The 19,427-nt window shown below is 38.4% G+C and overlaps 2 protein-coding genes across 4 annotated transcripts in view; one reads left to right on the top strand and one right to left on the bottom strand.

Moving 5' to 3' along the window:
* Positions 1-15,887, bottom strand: part of LOC130882437 (olfactory receptor 8-like) — a 34,819-nt gene extending 18,932 nt beyond the window's left edge. The window contains exons 1-2 of the mRNA XM_057782523.1: positions 14,967-15,887; positions 10,859-10,894 (exon numbers count right to left, since the gene is read on the bottom strand). Coding sequence (XP_057638506.1) covers positions 10,859-10,894; positions 14,967-15,887 — 957 coding nt within the window. The remainder of the gene's footprint in view (positions 1-10,858; positions 10,895-14,966) is intronic.
* LOC130881447 (olfactory receptor 7C2-like) overlaps positions 1-19,427 on the top strand; it is a 164,224-nt gene that overhangs the window by 124,232 nt on the left and 20,565 nt on the right. The window contains exons 1-2 of one of the 3 annotated variants that reach the window (XM_057781036.1): positions 5,172-5,283; positions 5,479-5,539. The exons of 1 other annotated variant lie outside the window; for it this stretch is intronic. The gene's annotated coding sequence lies outside the window, so the exon portion shown is untranslated. Of the gene's footprint in view, positions 1-5,158; positions 5,284-5,478; positions 5,540-19,427 lie in introns of those variants that run through there. One more of the 3 variants, XM_057781052.1, reaches the window with a different exon arrangement.

Below are 19,427 nucleotides of genomic sequence, written 5' to 3'. Positions count from 1 at the left end.
CTACTGAACCACACCTGGCTTAAGGAAGAAATTAAGAAAGAAATTAAAGTCTTCCTTGAATTTAATGAAAATAAAGAGACAACATACTCAAACCTATGGGACACGATGAAAGCAGTGCTCAGAGGAAAGTTCATAGCACTAAATGCCCACTTAAAGAAAACGGAGAAAGCATACATTGGGGACTTAACAGCACACCTGAAAACTCTAGAAAAAAAAAAAAGCAAAAGCACACAGGAGGAGTAGAAGACTGGAAATAATCAAACTGAGGGCAGAAATCAACAAAATAGAAACACAGAAAACAGTCCAAAGAATCAATGAAACAAAAAGTTGGTTCTTAGAGAAAATCAACAAAATCGACAAACCCCTATCCAAACTAATTAAACGACAGAGAGAGAACACGCAAATAAATAAGATCAGAAATGAAAAGGGGGACATAACCACAGACACAGAGGAAATTCAGAGAATCATTAGATCTTACTACAAAAGCCTGTATGCCACAAAACTGGAAAATGCAAAAGAAATGGACACTTTTTTAGATAAGTACCATATACCAAGCCTAAACAAAGACCAGGTGAACGATCTAAATAGACCTGTTAGTCGCGAAGAATTAGAAACGGTTATCAAAAATCTCCCTTCCAAAAAAAGCCCAGGACCAGATGGTTTCAATGCGGAATTCTACCAGAACTTCCAAGAAGAGCTAATACCTATACTTCTTAATGTATTTCACAATATAGAAACAGAAGAGTCATTGCCAAATTCCTTTTATGAAGCTACAGTTACCCTGATACCAAAAGCACACAAAGACCCAACCAAGAAAGAAAATGTCCCTCTCCATCTCTTCTGATTGATTTAAGTTTGAAGTCAACTTTGTTAGAAATTAGTATGGCCACACCTGCTTGTTTCCTAGGTCCATTTACTTGATAAGCCTTATCCCAGCCCTTTACTCTGAGTAGGTGCCTGTCTTTGTGGTTGAGGTGTGTTTCTTGTAAACAGCAGAATGTTGGATCCTGTTTTCGTATCCAGTCTCTTAGTCTGTGCCTTTTTATAGGTGAGTTGAGTCCATTGACATTAAGTGATATTAATGACCAGTGGTTGTTAACTCCGGTCATTTTTTTTTAGTAGTAGATTTTGTGTGTTTCCCTTCTTTGAGATGTGCTGGTAAAGGGTTTCTAGATGTCTGAGTTACTGTGGTCATTGTTGGACTCCTTGATTAGTGATTTTCCTTCTATTACTTTCTGTAAGGCTGGATTTGTGGCTACGTATTGTTTAATTTTGTTTTTATCCTGGAAAATTTTGTTTTCTCCATTTATAGTGAACGAAAGCTTGGCTGGGTATAGTAGTCTGGTCTTGCATCCATGGTCTCTTAGTTTCTGCAGTACATCTATCCAGGACCTTCCTGCTTTCATGGTTTCCATAGAGAAGTCAGGTGTAAGTCTGATAGGTTTACCTTTATAAGTAACTTGGCCTTTTTCCTTTGCTGCTCTTAGTATTCTTTCTTTATTCTGTATGCTTTGTGTTTTGATTATTATATGGCGAGAGGATGTTTTTTTTTTGATCCAGCCTATTCGGTGTTCTGTATGCTTCTTGAACCTTCATAGGTATATCTTTCTTTAGGTTGGGAAAGTTTTCTTCTATAATTTTATTAAATATATTTTCTGGACCGTTGAGCTGCGCTTCTTCTCCTTCTTCTATTCCTATTATTCTTAGGTTTGGTCTTTTTATTGTGTCCCATATTTCCTGAATGTTTTGTGATGAGAATTTGTTGGCCTTGCTGTTTTCTTTGATCAGCGTGTTTATTTTCTCTATGGTATCTTCAGAATCTGAGATTCTTTCTTCTATCTCTTGTATTCTGTTGGTTATGCTTGCTTCTGTAGTCTCTATTCGTTTACCTTGATTTTCCCTGTCCAGCTGGCCTTCTGTTTGTGTTTTCTTCTTTGCCTCCATTTCAGTTTTTAAGTCTTGAACTGTTTCCATTATCTGTTTGATTGTTTTTCCTTGGTTTCCTAGGGTATCATTCACTGATTTACTCAATTCTTCAAACTTTCTGTTATACTTCTCATCCATTTCTATAAGGGCATTTTTTACATGTTGTTTAAGGGCGTCAATCACTTTTATAAAGTCAATTTTATCTACTTCTTCATGATTAAGGTGTTCATGTCCACCTGTTGGGAGGTCGCTGGGTTCTGGTGGTTTCATATAGTTTTTCAGATTGTTAGGTGAATTCTTGCATTGGCGCCTGCCCATCTCTTTCTCCGAATGCTCCCCTCAGGATCTTCTTTTACCGGATTAGGTCTCCTTGCCTACTGATGTACCTTCCCCTGTGATGGCTCTCTGCAGTGCTAGCTCTCCTGGTGTTCTAGTGATGTCTCTCCTTGCCTGTTGCAGGCAGGCCCGTGAAACAAAGGAAGTCTCGCCTGCCTACTTGCCCTGAGGATTTGCCCCCAGCGCCAGACAGACTGAGCTGGATGGTGTTATGTGCCCAAAGAGGAAAGGGGACAGAGGGAAGAAGGGTTCTGGATGCAAGCTGGGTGGGGCAAGAAGAGAGAGGCAGTATGGGGGGGTAGAGCCCCTGCAGGGAGCCCGGGGAGTATAGGGAGGGGGATGAGGAACTTCAGAGTTCCCTGTCCAGGGCTGCTTCCGCCGCCGCTGGTCACAAACTCACCGCACTGCTGTCTCTCCTGGTGCCGAGATCAGATCTCCGTGCAGGTTGGGTAGTTCGTAAACAAAGCGCCTACCTTGGTTGGTGCAGGCAGGCCAGTGAGACAAAGGAGGTCTCGCCTGCCTACTTGCCCTCAGGATTTGCCCCCAGCGCCAGACAGACTGAGCTGGATGGTGATATGTGCCCAAAGAAGAAAGGGGACAGAAGGAAGAAGGGTTCTGGATGCAAGCTGGGTGGGACAAGAAGAGAGAGGCAGTATGGGGGGGTAGAGCCCCTGCATGGAGCCCGGGGAGTATAGGGAGGGGGATGAGGAACTTCAGAGTTCCCTGTCCAGGGCTGCTTCCGCCGCCGCTGGTCACAAACTCACCGCACTGCTGTCTCTCCTGGTGCCGAGATCAGATCTCCGTGCAGGTTGGGTAGTTCGTAAACAAAGCGCCTACCTTGGTTGGTGCAGGTGGGCCAGTGAGACAAAGGAGGTCTTGCCTGCCTGCTTGCCCTGAGGATTTGCCCCCAGCACCAGACAGACTGAGCTGGATGGTGATATGTGCCCAAAGAGGAAAGGGGACAGAGGGAAGAAGGGCTCTGGATGCAAGCTGGGTGGGGCAAGAAGAGAACTCTTTATTCTTTTTAGATTCAGTAATCTACACTTTTATCCTGTCATTTCATTGGGTGCCTTTTGTAAGTGGATGTATATTTATGAATATATAGATCTGGTTTTGAAGATGGACACTGGCTCTATCCCTCTATAAATCCAAGCATGTCATTAAAATAAAAATTCAGAGTTTCTCTCTCATGTCAGGAGCATGGGACAGAAAGAAAAAAGAATTTAGAAAAATTTTCACTTTTCTACATTTCTACTTTTGTCTCTATTGTACATGTCATGGAATATATATGTCTGTATATGACTATATAAATAATGTTTAAGTTTTCAACAATGAACAATGAATTTTCCTGCAGTAATTTTTGAAGTTTCCAAGGAGAAGTTGGGGCCCCACAACAACAAATTAACCTGGTTGATATGATGGCATGATGATGATAGTGCTACTACCAGACCTGTTTTGCATACCAGCTGCTCAAGATGGTTCCAACTTAGTTAGCTGAAATGGTCCATTTTTTACAATGTTCTGGACAGACCTTATAAGGGGAAGCTCAGAAAAACTTTACAGAATACTCAGAAACTATTTGCAATTATACCAGACAGTAATCTTGGAACTTAACCATCATTTTACTTTCACAGGATCCCATAGAAAGAACATCACCCCCATGACAGCTGGAAGTAATTCTAAAAGACTACATCCCCTCTTCCAACAAAGTTTGTCCTAGGGTTAGGGACATCATTAGGGGTTTATTATAATTGGTATAGGGTTGCAGGTTAGGAGGGAAATTTTATGGGCTGAGGGATTTCTTTGAAAAAAAGAGAATATTGGATGGAATAATAGATTAGTGTGAGTTTACATACATTAATAATAATAGTGAGTAATAGAGTGAATGCTTGTGAGTTATAATTTATAGGCAATTGCTTTGATATAGATTTTTGTATATTGATATAATGTTAAATATTGAATATTGTATGCATTCATGTTTCTACCTCTGCTTAAAACATTTAATATATTGATAAATATATTTATCAAATTGCAATGTACATTTCTTTCACTGATCAAGATACTTATTCATTGGTTACATTTTGAGCCCATTGTCCTTATTTGTTGTACAGTTGTTTACTGTACAATATTCTAATATGAAGTCTTAGTCTTTAAGTTAAATAGGTATTAGAATTATAGATCAATAGTCATCTATGATCTATATATAATCTATGTCATACTTATAGTTAGAATAATCAGGTTTTTTAGACACATAAAGAATATATTTTGCATAGATAGGTAATCTTCAACCACTTCAAAGAGCTGTAAAATATGGAATTTAAATAACCTAGGGTACTGTTGAAGTGAGGCATGATTACTACTGGTAGCATTGATCTATTTTCCAGAGAATGTTGGGCACCGAAGACACTCGAAACTTGTTTTCTTGTTGTCAAAATTGGCCTTTGGGCAAAGACATGCTCATGCATCAACCTCTGACAAGATACACGGTATCAAAAAATGGATAAGCAGTTCTGTTAAATCTTGACTGGCATTCATCACAGAGACAAATATACCCACCTCTGTTTTCTGAGTGTTGTGGAAAAGGCAAAATACACCAATATGCCTAGTCCATCTTTTTTTTCTTTCTATAGTCATTAATTTTTTCATGCATACAACGTACTGTTGATCTTTTCTCTTTTTCTCTCCCTGTGAATAGATACTGCTCTTATAAGGTGGTATCTTATACAAAGGACACAGAAATACCAGAATTGATTCTCCTTTTCAATTTCCTTCTCAAGTGACTGTCTATGTCATGGAACAAGAATGGGGAACACCAGAATCATAAAACTATACTTTCAAAGAAGTATGCATTTCACTATCATACTTACATTGTACTCATGTATGGTATATTTTTGAAGGCAGTGACCTATGATGATGTGCACATCAACTTCACTAAGGAAGAGTGGGATTTACTGAATCCTTCCCAGAAGAATCTCTACAAAGATGTGATGCTGGAGACCTACAGGAACCTAACTACTATAGGTGAAAATGAATTTTTTCATGTTTCAAAATATGGAGACAACTTTTCCTTGGTTTATGATTTTGTTCTGTAATTTGTTTTAGAGAAAGAAGAATGAGGTGAATAACACAGTCACAGTTCTTAGGTGCACTTAAGATAATAAGTTAATTGTTGCACATTATAAATAATATAGCGTATATTCTGGTACTGTGTTTTAGGATACATTTGGGAAGACCTTAACACTGAAGAGCATTGTCAATGTTCTAGAAGACATGCAAGGTAATTTTCTTGGGCAAGTTCATAACAATTTCCCTTAAATAGTTTGTAATGTGTTCTGGAACTTTAAAACAAAAGCGACAGTGTGAATAAGCACAGCTTTAAATGTTTTGATGGTTATTAAGTTCTCACAAATCTATATACCTCAATTTCATGTATGTGAATTGCATCTGCAAAGCCTTCATTTAAGAAAAAGTCTAGGTAGCAATGCCTAAACAAATATCACCATTTGATTCATAGCACCATGAGAGCTATGTTGTAGAACTGCTGCTTCATTTGCTTCTTGCTATTGATGACAGAAAATGTATACATATTTCAGTGATAATGAGTATAGCTGCAAAACTTTCTACTAATTCAATAGCCCATGGTAATCCTTGTATCACTCATATACTTTTTGTGACTGTGCTAAGTTTAGTGAAATCAGATAAGTCAAGGGTCAATGGGCAGTTGTTGTGGAGAAACCTTAATATCTATACTACAAGTCTGTGAAAGTCAAACCTTGTAGATTCATTTTGGAAATCTTTTATACAGTATTCATTTTTTCATATATATATATATATATATATATGATATGTCACTCTTGACACAAGTGTATGAGCATAGGAATATGGAAAGATTTAGCATACCTCTCCTTAAGAACAATTAAGAAGATAAACTGTAGTTCCTATGTAGAGTGTACATGTTTAATTTGATCCAAAAATACAAAGTTAATTTATTTTCTATCATCATGGTTAATACATAAATACAAACTCACATTACAACAAAAACAAACAAACAAACATGAGTTCTAGGTCTACGCAAATACTTCTGGGTGTCTTAGTTCACGTACCAAATGTATAATGATTCACAATATAGTAAAATTATGAAGGGAATAATGTTGGTAAAACACTCAGTATATGCAGTTCTCGGCAAAAATGTAAAAAATATCCTAGAAAAATATAGGTAGTGTTATAGATGAAAAGATAAACCATGACACAATGGAATTTATCCTCACAAATATTTTTCTAGATGTAAAATGACCCCTAATGAGAGAACAAAACATGATTTTAAACAAAGCTATAAAATTTTGATATTTCTTCAAAGACTTAAAGTTCTTGTCAAATAGATCTTTCACTTCCTTGGTTAGAGTTACTCCAAGATATTTTATGCTGTTTGTGGCTATCGTGAAAGGTGATGATTCTCTTATTTCCCTCTCTGCTTCCTTATCCTTTGTGTATAAGAGGGCGACTGATTTTTTGGAGTTGATCTTGTATCCTGCCACATTGCTAAAGGTGCTTATCAGCTGTAGGAGTTCTTTGGTGGAGTTTTTGGGGTCACTTATGTACACTATCATATCATCTGCAAATAATGCAAGTTTAACTTCTTCCTTTCCAATTCGAATTTCCTTTATCCGCTTATGTTGTCTTATTGCTATTGCTAAAACTTCAAGAACTATATTGAAGAGGTATGGAGAGAGTGGACAGCCTTGGCGTGTTCCTGATTTTAGTGGGATGGCTTTAAGTTTCTCTCTGTTTAATTTGATGTTAGCTGTTGGCTTGCTGTAAATAGCTTTAATTATATTTAGGTATGACCCTTGTATCCCTAATCTCTCCAAGACCTTTATCATAAAGGGACGTTGAATTTTGTCAAATGCTTTTTCAGTATCTAATGAAATGATCATATGGTTTTTTTCTTTCAGTTTATTTATATGATGGATTACATTGATAGATTTGCGTATGTTGAACCAGCCCTGCATCTCTGGGATGAAGCCTACTTGATCATAATGGATAATTTTTCTAATGTGTTCTTGGATTCGGTTTGCCAGTATTTTGTTGAGGATTTTTGCGTCGATGTTCATGAGTGAGATTGGCCTGTAATTCTCTTTCTTGGTTGAGTCTTTGTGTGGTTTTGGTATCAGTATTACTGTAGCTTCATAAAAGGAATTTGGCAATGACTCTTCTGTTTCTATATTGTGAAATACCTTAAGGAGTATAGGTATTAGGTCTTCTTGGAAGTTCTGGTAGAATTCCGCATTGAAACCATCTGGTCCTTGACTTTTTTTGGAAGGGAGGTTTTTGATAACAGCTTCTAATTCTTCGCGGAGAGAGAATTTGCAAATTAATAAGATCAGAAATGAAAAGGGGGACATAACCACAGACACAGAGGAAATTCAGAGAATCATTAGATCTTACTACAAAAGCCTGTATGCCACAAAACTGGAAAATGTAAAAGAAATGGACACTTTTTTAGATAAATACTATATACCAAAGTTAAACCAGGACCAGGTGAACAACTAGCTCGGTGGAACAAGACCCACTGAAAGGTCTCCTTAAACCCCTAAAATTACTTTACCTGACAAAAAAACAGAAATCAGTTTGGAGAGAACTATGTCCAAATTCCCAAATATTGTTTATAAATGTTTGTTTACATTTAAAGGGAGATATGCTATAGAAATTAATACTTTGTATTGGTATGTGTCTTGGTCTATTGATACAAATTTAATGTCAATTTTGTTATATGTATATTTCTGCTCTTGATTAAGGTATTGTGTCTGTACAGCTCATTTAAAAATGTAATGTATAATTAAGAAATGAGTTATTAAATAGTCTTCTATGATAGTCAAGCTTGTAGTCATGTTAGTTAGGTTTTATATTTCAGATGGATAGTTATTCTTCAAATCCTTGAAAGACTAACAGAATATGGCATTTTAAATGTTTTTAAAAACTTAGGCCATTTTATGACAATGAGGTACATCCACTCCTGGCAACACCAATCTATTTCAAGAGGATGATAGGCATTGAAAAGTCTCCTTATGAAGTTTGCTAGCCATTTGGGCAAGAAACTGTTCTTGCCTGGACTGCTTGATCATATGCTATATGAAATGGACTGGTGTGGGAGAATTGTCTGTAGTCTGTCAATTATGTTTCAAATAAACACTGATTGGCCAGGCAGGAAATATAGGCAGGAAAACCAGACAGGAAGTAGAAATGATGTAATGAGAACAGGAGAATTCTGGGAAGGAGGAAGCTGATTCCTCCCACCCCTGCCCAGATCACCAAAGCAGCAGGATGTGATCTTCCCCACTGAACAAAGGTACTGAGCCACATGGCTAACATAGATCAGAAAAATGGATTAATCAAGATGTGAGAGTTAGGGGCTGGTGAGATACCTCAGTCGTTAAGAGCACTGACTGCTCCTCCAGAGGACCTGGGTTCAATTTCCAGCACCCACATGGCAGCTCGCAGCTGTCTGTAGCTCCAGTTCAAGAGAATCTGACATTGTTATACCAATGTGCATGAAATAAAGTTGTTGTTTTAAAAAAAAAAAGATGTGAGAGTTAGCCAGTGAGAGGCTAGAGCTAAGAGCCAATCAGCTTTATAACTTATAGAGATCTCTGTGTGATTTTTCTCTGGGACTAAACAGCTGGGGAACTGGGCAGGACAAAAACCACAACAACAAACAAGCAGGTCTGTCCCCCTCCTTGTTACAATGGGCATGCAGGACCCATAGAAAAATGACTGCTGAACTTGCCTAAAGGTCAGATGGTCCTTGGGGGTTACTGCGTCATGAAATAAGTGTGCTAGATCTTCTGCAGGACACAGAAGAAAGTGACTGACAAATTACCAATATAGGTGGAACTGTCTTTGAAATTTCCTGATTCATGGAAAAGTCTGCAAGATACTATGGGCCTATAGGCTGAAGATGGATGCCCCAATGATACAAAAAACTTTGGGTGACTGTCCAGGCAGTGAGATGTCTCTGTCAATTCTAGGGTTTTGGAAGTTGATTACAATGCACTTCCTGTTTATTTAGGTAATATTATAACTTTCTGGAGTCTTTGATGGAATTTAAGAATAGATAATTATAGTTTTCCTTAGTTATGGTAAAAGATAAAGTAGATATAAATATTATAACTGTAATTCTTGCTTGATACCTGATTTGTATAGCAATTTTACTATGTTAAAACCTTCCTTTTTATTTAGACAGAAAATGGGAGGTAATGTGTGATTCCCCTCTGTATACTATGAATGTGTTTTATTGTCATTTGGTGTAGGAGGGTCTTCTGTCTATGTGTTACTTTCATTGGTTAAATAAAGAAGCTACCTTGGCCTTTTGATAGGCCAGCCCTTGGATGGAGTAGACAGAACAGAATTCTGGGAGGAAGAAAGCAGAGTCAGGCAGACACCATGGCTCTTCTCTCAAAGACAGACATAGGTTAGAATCATTGTGGTAAGCCACAGTCATGTGGTGATACACAGATTTAATAGAAATGGGTTAATTAAGATGTGAGAGTTAGCCAAGAAGATGCTAGATATAATGGGCCAGCAGTGTTTAAATTATACAGTTTACATGTAATTATTTTGGGTAAAGCTAGCCAGGAGCCGGGCAGTGGGATGCACCCGGCCATTCATTTTACTACAGCCATTGGATAATAAAGAAACTGCTTTTGGACAATGGCTTAACAGAATATAGCAAGACTAGAAGAGATATATATAGAGCGAGTAGGCAGAGTCAAGAAGAAGCCATGTAGCCACTACAACAGACAGATGCCGGACACCAGACAGAACCTTGTCAGTAGGTCAAAACTATGTGGCAATACACGAATTAATAGAAATGACAACATAATAGAATTGGGTTAATTTAAGATATAAGAGCTAACTAGAAAACACATATAAGCTAATAGGACAATCGGTGTTTTTTTTTAAAAAATTTTTTATTTTTACTTAAAAATTTTCACCTCCTCCTATGTCCCTCACTCTACCCCATCCCCTTCCCCTCCCTCTCCAGTCCAAAGAGCAGTCAGGGTTCCCTGCCCTGTGGGAAGTCCAAGGTCCTCCACGCTCCATCCAGGTCTAGGAAGGTAAGCATCCAAACAGACTAGGCTCCCACAAAGCCAGTATATGCAGTAGGAGCAAAACCCAGTGCCATTGTCCTTGGCTTCTCAGTCAGCCCTCCTTGTCCACCATGTTCAGAGACTCTGGTTTGATCACATACTCCATCAGTCCCAGTCCAGATTGCTTTGGTGAGCTCCCATTAGATCAGCCCCACCATCTCAGTGGGTGGGCACACCCCTCATGGTTCTGACTTCCTTGCTCATGTCCTCCTTCCTTCTGTTCCTCATTTGGACCTTGTGAACTCAGTCCAGTGCTACAATGTCGGTCTCTGTCTCTAGCTTCATCCATCGCCAGATGAAGGTTCTATAGTGATATGCAAGATATTCATTAGTATGGCTATAGGATAGGGCCATTTCAGGCTCCCTCTCCTCAGCTGCCCAAGGATCTAGCTGGGGACATCTCCATGGACACCTAGGTACACCTCTAGAGTCAAGTCTCTTGCCAACCCTAAAATAGCTCCCTTAATTAAGATATATATTTCCCTGCTCCCATGTCCACCCTTCCTCCATCCCAACCATCCCATTCCCCCAAGCTACCCCATCCCCCCTTCTCCCTTCTCTCTCCCCATCTCCCCTTACCCCCTCCCCATACCCACCCCCAAGTTTCCAATTTTTGCCAGGCAATCTTGTCTCCTTCCAATATCCAGGAGAATAATTATATGTTTTTCTTTGGGTTCACCTTCTTATTTAGCTTCTCTAGGATCATGGATTATAGGCTCAATGTCCTATTTTTTGTTAGAATCCGCTCATGAGTGAGTACATACCATATTCATCTTTTTGGGTCTGGGTTACCTCAGTCAGGATAGTGTTTTCTATTTCCATCCATTTGCATGCAAAATTCAAGATGTCATTGTTTTTTACTGCTGAGTAATACTCTAATGAATACTTTTCCACAGTTCCTTTATCCATTCTTCCATTGAGGGGCATCTAGGTTGTTTCCAAGTTCTGGCTATTACAAATAATGCTGCTATGAACATAGTTGAACTAATGCTTTTGTAGTATGATAGAGAGTCTCTTGGGTATATTCCCAAGAGTGGTATTGTTGGGTCCTGGGGTAGGTTGATCCCAAATTTCCTGAGAAACCACCACACTGACTTCCAAAGTGGTTGCACGTTTGTATTCCCACCAGCAATGGATAAGTGTTTCCCTTACTCCCCATCCTCTCCAGCATAGGCTATCAATGGTGTTTTTAATTTTAGCCATTCTGACAGGTGCTACACAGATTATTAGAAATGGGTTAAGCAAGATGTGAGAATTAGCCAGTAAGAGGCTAGAGCTAATAGGCCAGGCAATGTTTACAAAAATACAATTTGTGTGTTGTTATTTTGGGTGTAAAGCTAGTCATGTGGGAGCCGGGTAGGATGAAAAGCAGCCTTGCTCACCTCATCACTACAGGGGAAAGTGGGAGGAGGGGAGGAGGTGGAAATTTTTAATTAAAAACAAAAAGATTAATATGATATAAACCAAGACTCCCTGAAAGGTTGCTTTGAACACAGCTCAAAAAATTACTTCATCCAATAAACAGAAGGAAGCAGTTTGGAGAATAAATACACTCATATCCCCAATTATTGTTTATAAATGTCCTTTTACATTTAAAGAGGGATATGCTATAGAGATCTGCATTGGAAAGGATCTTGATTTACTGAAACAAACTTAAGTTAAATTTTGTTATATGTATATTTCTGCTTTTGATTAAGGCATTGTGTTGTGCAGCTCATTTAAAAATGTAATGTATAATTAAGAAATTTAGGTTAATAGATAATCATCTATAATAGTCAAGCTTGTAGTCATGTTAGTTAGGATTCCTAGATATATAGACATATATTTCAATTAGATAGGTGCTCTTCAAATCTTTTAGAGACCTTCATGGCATTTAAAATGTTTTAAGGAGTTAGGACTTTTCATGAAATGAGACATATCTGCTCCTGGCAACACCAATCTATTTCAAGAAGATGATGGGTATTGAAGAGGCTCCTTGTGGAGTTTGTTAGCCATTTGGGCAAGGAACTGATCTTTCCTGGACTTCTTGATGAACTGGAAATGCAGTATACACAGAGAAATGACTGCTAAACTTGCATAAAGGTGAAATGACCTTAAGGGGTTCCTTCATGAAAGGCTCTGCTAGACAGTCTGCAGGACACAGGAGAAAGTGACTGGCAAACTGCCAATATAGGCAGCACTATCTTTGAAATTTTCTGCTTTGTGTAAAAGTCTGCTGGATATTATGGACCTGAAGGCTAAAGATGGATGCCCCAACAATACAAAAACCTTTGGGTGACTGTCCAGGAGATGTCTCTATAAATTCTAGAGTTTTAGAAGTTGCATATAATGCACGTAGTGTTTACTGAGGTTATAATATATCCTTCTAGATTATTTGATGAAGTTGAAGAATTTATAGTTATAGTTGTCCATAGTTATACAACCTTGTCTCTGGCACTACCATTTTGAGGGACAAATTTTACCCAATGGTGAAAACTAAAATTGCAAAACATAACATATGACCTGTTCATTTTAACAAGTGGAAGGAATAACCAAGAAGTAGTTTCATACACATGTAGTCACAGCACATGTAGTCACACACACAGAAGTGGAAGGAACATTGGTTAAATGTCATTCTGGGACAACCATCCCCATTGCATCTGTGAACACCCAAGCCTTGGCCCTGACTACCCCTGGAGAGGTGAGTGTCTGTGTCCCTGGCAGGAGGGCCCTGCTCTCTAGGCCCTAGGCTGAGAAGCACACACTATGGCATGTCCCCACCAATCAAAGCCCCAGTGACCCCAGAGTGGCATCCTCATACACACAACCATCACCCACCAGATCTGCAATGATCAAAGCCTTGGTCCTCACTGCACCTGGATAGGGCCAGCAATGGTAGAGTAGTCTCCCGACACCCACAGCTATCCCACACCATACCTACAACCACCAGACCATGGACTCTGACTGCACCTGGAGAGAGGCCCCCTGAGCTGAATCAAAGACCACCAGAGGAACAGTCCATCTGAATTAGAGGAAGAATGACCACCTAAGCCACAAACACCAACTGTACCCATGGAGGAAGAGATGGGTAGACCACAAATTCTTAACACAAAACATCCAGGAAATCTGGAAAACCATGAAAAGACCAAACCTAAGATTAATAGGATAGAAGAAGAACTCAAGCTCAAAGGCACAAAAAATACATTCAACGAAATCCTAGAAGAAAATGTTCCCAACCTAAAGAAGGACATGCCTATGAAACAACAAGAAGCTTACAGAACACCAACAGACTGATCCAAAAGAAAGTACACCCACCACATAATAATCATGATACTAAACATACAAAATAAAGAAAGAATATTAACAACTGCAAATGGAAAGGCCAAGTAACATATAAAGGCAGACCTATCAGAATTATACCCGACTTCTCAATAGAAAGTCTGAAAGACAGGAGGTCCTTGATAGATGTTATATAGACACAAAAGACCATGGATGACAGCTCAGACTACTATACTCAGCAGAGCATTCAATAAACATAGACAGGAAATCACATTCCATGACAAAACCAGATTTAAACAATATCTACAAATCCAGCCCTACAGAAAGTACTAGAAGGAAAAGTTCAACCCAAGAAATGCAACTATACATATAAAAACACAACAAATAGATAATCCCACACAAGCAAAACCCAAAGAATTGAAACATACATACACAATATGACAGACAACAACAAAACCAAAAATAATGAAAACTAACAATCAATAATTATTAATATCTCTTAATATCAATGGTCTCAATTTGCCAATAAAAACATACAGGCTAACACATTGGATATAATAACAGAATTCATCCTTCTGCTGCAAGTAAGGAACATACCTCAAATTCAAAGACAGACATCACCTCACAGTGAAGGGTAAAGAAAATATTTTTCAATGAAATGGACCTGAAAAGAAGCTGGTGAAGTTATCCTAATATCTAATAAGATAGACTTCAAATGAAATTTAATCAAAAAAACATGAAAGACATTTCATTTTCATTAGAGGAGAAATCCATCTAGATGAATCCTCAATTCTGAACATCTGTGCCCCAAATAAAAGGGCACCCACATTTGTCAAAGATACATTACATAATATAACATAACATAGAAAACAAAAATCTTAGCAATATTGCTAGCATATGTTATGTAGACAGCAGAAATGAGACTAATGAAGATTCCAGGAAATATTTGTTCATATTTATAATATCTATTTTATTTTTATTTATGCATGTGTGTAGGGGTATTGTGATTATTAATGTTGGTAACTAGAAAGAAGATGGTATTGCATCCCTTGGGGCTGGAGGTACAGGAAATTATGAACTTACAACATTGGTTCTGGGAAATAAATTCTGATCCTCTCAAAGAGCAGCAAGGGCTCTTCATCTTTGAACAATCTCTCCAGACCATCCACGAAATATCTAGATGTGCCTTCTTAATTCATGAATTGAAGACAGAGACCCAATCTCTGGCTCGGCAACTCCACTCTCCTGCAACATGGAGAATCCTTTAGCTCAGTGAAATAGGACAATTTATTTTTCTCCTAAGAGTCTTTCCAGAGCTCTCTTCACATCTTTATTCCTTAGACTATAAATGAATGGGTTCAGCATGGGGGTGACCACAGTGTACATCACTGAGGCTCTTGAAGCAGAGTGTGAACTATGGGTCACAGCAGAACTGAGGTAAACTCCTAGGCCTGTGCTATAAAATAAGGAGACGATGGAGAGGTGAGATGCACAGGTGGAAAAAGTCTTGTACTTCCTCTGAACTGAGGAGAAAGCACATATGCAAGAGACTATCTTGAAGTAAGAGTAAAGGATTGCACTGAGGGAAGTGGCTGCCAATAGGACAGGTGCAAGATGAATCATCAGGTGGCTTGGAAAGTTGTTTGAGCAGGTGAGTTGGGCCAGTTGGTTAAGCTCACAGAAGAAATGGGGGATTTCTACATCTGTGCAGAAGGACAACTGTAGCACCATTAAACTCTGTAGCAAGGCATGCAGGACGCTAACAACCCAGCACAGCAGAACCAGCAGCATGCAGACCTGGGGGTTCATTATAACTGTGTAATGTAGGGAGAGACAGATGGCCACATATCGGTCATAGGCCATCACAGCCAGGAGCAAGTTGTCCAGTTCTGCAAAAACCAAGAAGAAACACATCTGAGTGATGCAGTTTTCATAGGTGATGGCTTTGCTCTGTGTCTGGATGTTCAGCAGCATCTTTGGGACTGTGGTGGAGGTGAAGCAGATGTCCACAAAAGACAGGTTAGAGAGGAAGAAATACATGGCTGTGTGCAGGTGAGACTGTGAGATGATGGCCATGATGATGAGCAGGTTCCCAAGCACTGTGACCAGATACATGGACAAGAACAGTGCAAAAATGAGGAATTGAAGGTCTGGGTTTTCTGAAAATCCAGTAAGAACAAATTTTGGAATTCTTCTTGTGCTGTTGCTCCCTGATTCCATGAGTCACATGTATCTGTGAGAAAAGATAAAGGCAGCACATTACTTACATAGATGATATGCTGCAATTTATATTTTGAACATAACATATGAATTGTGCCTATATAATGGGTCTTTGTATGAAGTCCCTGATGCTAATTTTGAGTGACATTCCTTTCACTATCAGGGAATTCCATCAAAGTTCATATATTCTTATAATTTTAGTGATGAATTATTATAAGCACATAGTATTTGCTGATTATGTTCAGGCAATGATCATGGATATTTTATAGAGGTTGGTAACAAAAACCCTTCATATTTCATGTATATAAATCAAAAGACTAGAAGAAAACAAAAAAATAATATCCACTGCCTTTAGGAGTGATGGTTTGACATATTTGGCTATGCACAGAATTCACTAAATTTCACACTTTTAATCAATGTGACCATGTGTATATATAATAACAAATAAAACTGTTTGAAAGCAATTATAACATGACAAAGAGTGGAGATGCAATGAAGAAAATTAAAGCATATGTAATTGAAAGGGAAGATAAGAAAGAACTGCCATTTTTATGTCTGTTTTTTCATATGCATGTGTGTGCCTGCGAGAATGTTTATGAATTTTTGAAGAACTGCACTCAGGACTTTCTTCTTACAAAGAAGGTGACATTTTGACCAGATCATTCTGTGCAGAGGATGTACTGTGTCTTATAAGATGCATAGCAGTAACCCAGCTTCTAGTGAGGCTCCCCTGTATAACAGCTAAGTGTGTCCAGATACTGATCAAGATTCACAGGAAATGAAATTGGTTTATAGTGTGAACCACAGTTTGAACTAAGAGCAAAAATGTTATTTCAGCATTGGTATAATTATAAATTCTTGAAAAAGGATATAAAACTCCATCACAATTGATCCACAGAGCCCATCATACAATAAGATGTGAAACAGCCATCTGCACTATGAACATTCACTTCCAGATGGCTATGGCTGTCATTTAGTGACAAGGTAGGCAGAGAATGGGAAAAGAATATTGGCAAGCATGTGTGTATACATATACATGTACATTATGACAGGCTTAGCATCCTACTGGGGAATTTTATAAGCAATGTATGAGAAACTATTTACACATTACGTGTAGAGACACACTTTTTAAGAAATATATAACCTTGAAGCTGAAAGGGACAGTGCATTTTCTTTTTACCTTAATAGACTCAGATTATAGATGCTGTTTTCATTTTAATTATATCCAGTTTTATTTAGTATCATGAGTACTCTTTTCTTATCCAAAATGCTGTGGCTCAATGTCACATTTCTCCACATTCATACAGAGGATATTAACCACATTCCCTCCTCTACTACATTTCTCACATGCTCTCTCTCTGCCTGTTTTGAACTCCATGTCCACAGTCACAGAAATGCAAGTATTGCCTGCTTTCTTTAGTGTGGTAGGGCAGGGAAGCATAGGAAAGTCAAAGGAAGGGTGATGGTGATGGCAGGCAGTGTTTCTATTGTGTTGCCATTGATTTGGGATTTTAGTTCATCCCTAGTAACTACTCATAAGCATGGGATTCAGAGAGTAATTCCACACAGGTACACAGCCTGTAATCATCACAGACAAGAACTTAGTGTTGCCCTTTCATCCAACACCCATCACTCCTTGTGCTGAAAAGGTTCAAATTCCTGTCTTCTGGTTTTCTGTTTAAAAACCTTGTGATGAAATACATGCACAGTGCTTTTGAAGTAATGTTTTGTTTGTTTCCCATGAAATAAAAATTAGCCATGGAAATATATGCAACAAGTTGTAAACTGGGATCGCCTGACATACTTCAAACCATAGGCCTTCTGCACCCATGAAGCATTATTTGGTAGCTGCTTGAATCTCAATTACTCCTCTCCTCCTTTCATTCCTAGACTCTAAGGAATACTTCTACCTTATGCAACATTCAGTTTTAATTGTTGATTAGTGTGTTTCAATTTGAACCAAATATATAAAGTAGTAATCAATTAATAATATCACAAAGGTAAATAACCTAAGTCAAACTTCTGTAAACTTGAGAGTAACCAAATAAGATTTTAAAAAATGGAATAATTTCAAATGCATGATTTAAGATTTATCATAATTTAATGTGTCCCATAGAGCTGTATGTTTGAGGATGCTCAAATCAAATACATGAATGTTACTTAAATGAGGAGTAGAATGAGTACCCTCTAAATAAGGCATGAAGGTGATTCTTCCCACTTTTGGGAATGCATCTCATTGCAGAAATGCCAGTGTCAAAATAAGGAATAATAAAGATAAAGAAACACACTGAAAGCATGAACAGAAATGATCTGATGGCAAGACTGGACATATAAATAAATGGCATATTGCTGAATTCTTTCTGAAGAACAAGAGACAAGCTAGATATGAGTATGATTGATTAATAGATTTATGTACACAAAACAAACTTCTACACATTGTTACAAAACACATGCCTGAGAATAAGAAAGGGGAAAGAGGCAAGCAGGCAATTTGTGAGAAAAGACAGCGAGAGAATTCTAATAGACTGGACATCAGCACTATAAATGTCACCACAATAGTATACAAGAGAAGGGCATTTTCAGTACAGAAAGGAAACAATCAACAACCTCATAGGGACATTCAGTTTCTAGACAATTGGAATAACTGCAGTCTCTCTCTCTCTCTCTCTCTCTCTCTCTCTCTCTCTGTGTGTGTGTGTGTGTGTGTGTGTGTGTGTGGTGCATAAAGAATGAGAGGTGATATTCTGAAAAACATTTCCCAACAACTTCTCTTGAAAGATTAGACAATTAAGAAGACCTTTCTCTGATCTTCCTCATCATCATAAAAACAGTACAGTAAGTCCCACCTAGTAACAACAGTCCCTATTTCTCCACATCACAGTTCTGCAAATAACCTACTACCTTCTTCTTGTTGTTGCTGCTGCTGCTGTTGACATCATCATCATCATTGTTGTTGTTTTGACTAGAGACAGAGTTTCTCTGTATTGCAGCCCTGGCTGTCCTGGAAATCTCTCTGTATACCAGCCTGGCCTTGAACTCAGAGAGATCCATCGGCCTCTGCCTCCTGAGTCCTGGGATTAAAGACATTCACTACCACCAGCCAATCTTCTCCTATTACCTTTAAGTGTGTAGATTCCTGGCTAGTTCTTACACTGGAATAAAGTTTTCCCTTTGACACAGTTTCCTCTTTCATTTGGGAAGCTGTTTCTGCCGTTTCTTATAAGCAGTGAAATCAAAATTAATTAATTTAATAGTCATGTCTCAATATGACATCCTGAACAAAAATTGATACTAACCTGAACACTCTCTTTGAGGAAGATCCCTGTTAAGTAGCTCAGGCTTTCCCCTGAATGGTGAATACTGACGGTAAGAACCAGAACACACAGCACAAAGAACTGAACACTTGTAAGATCTCAGAAGCAATGACCACACCCTCTCCACACCTGCTCAAGATTGCACACCCTGAAGACCATCAGAGGAGAAGTTTAAAGCTTTCTCCATCTGCTCACTGGGCACATTTCCCTCTTCTTACATCATCCG

Source organism: Chionomys nivalis, chromosome 1 (assembly GCF_950005125.1).
Source record: "Chionomys nivalis chromosome 1, mChiNiv1.1, whole genome shotgun sequence".
Taxonomy (NCBI): Eukaryota; Metazoa; Chordata; class Mammalia; order Rodentia; family Cricetidae; genus Chionomys; species Chionomys nivalis.
The sequence above is the reverse complement of the archived record's forward strand: the minus strand, read 5'-3'. Positions and strand labels throughout refer to the sequence as shown.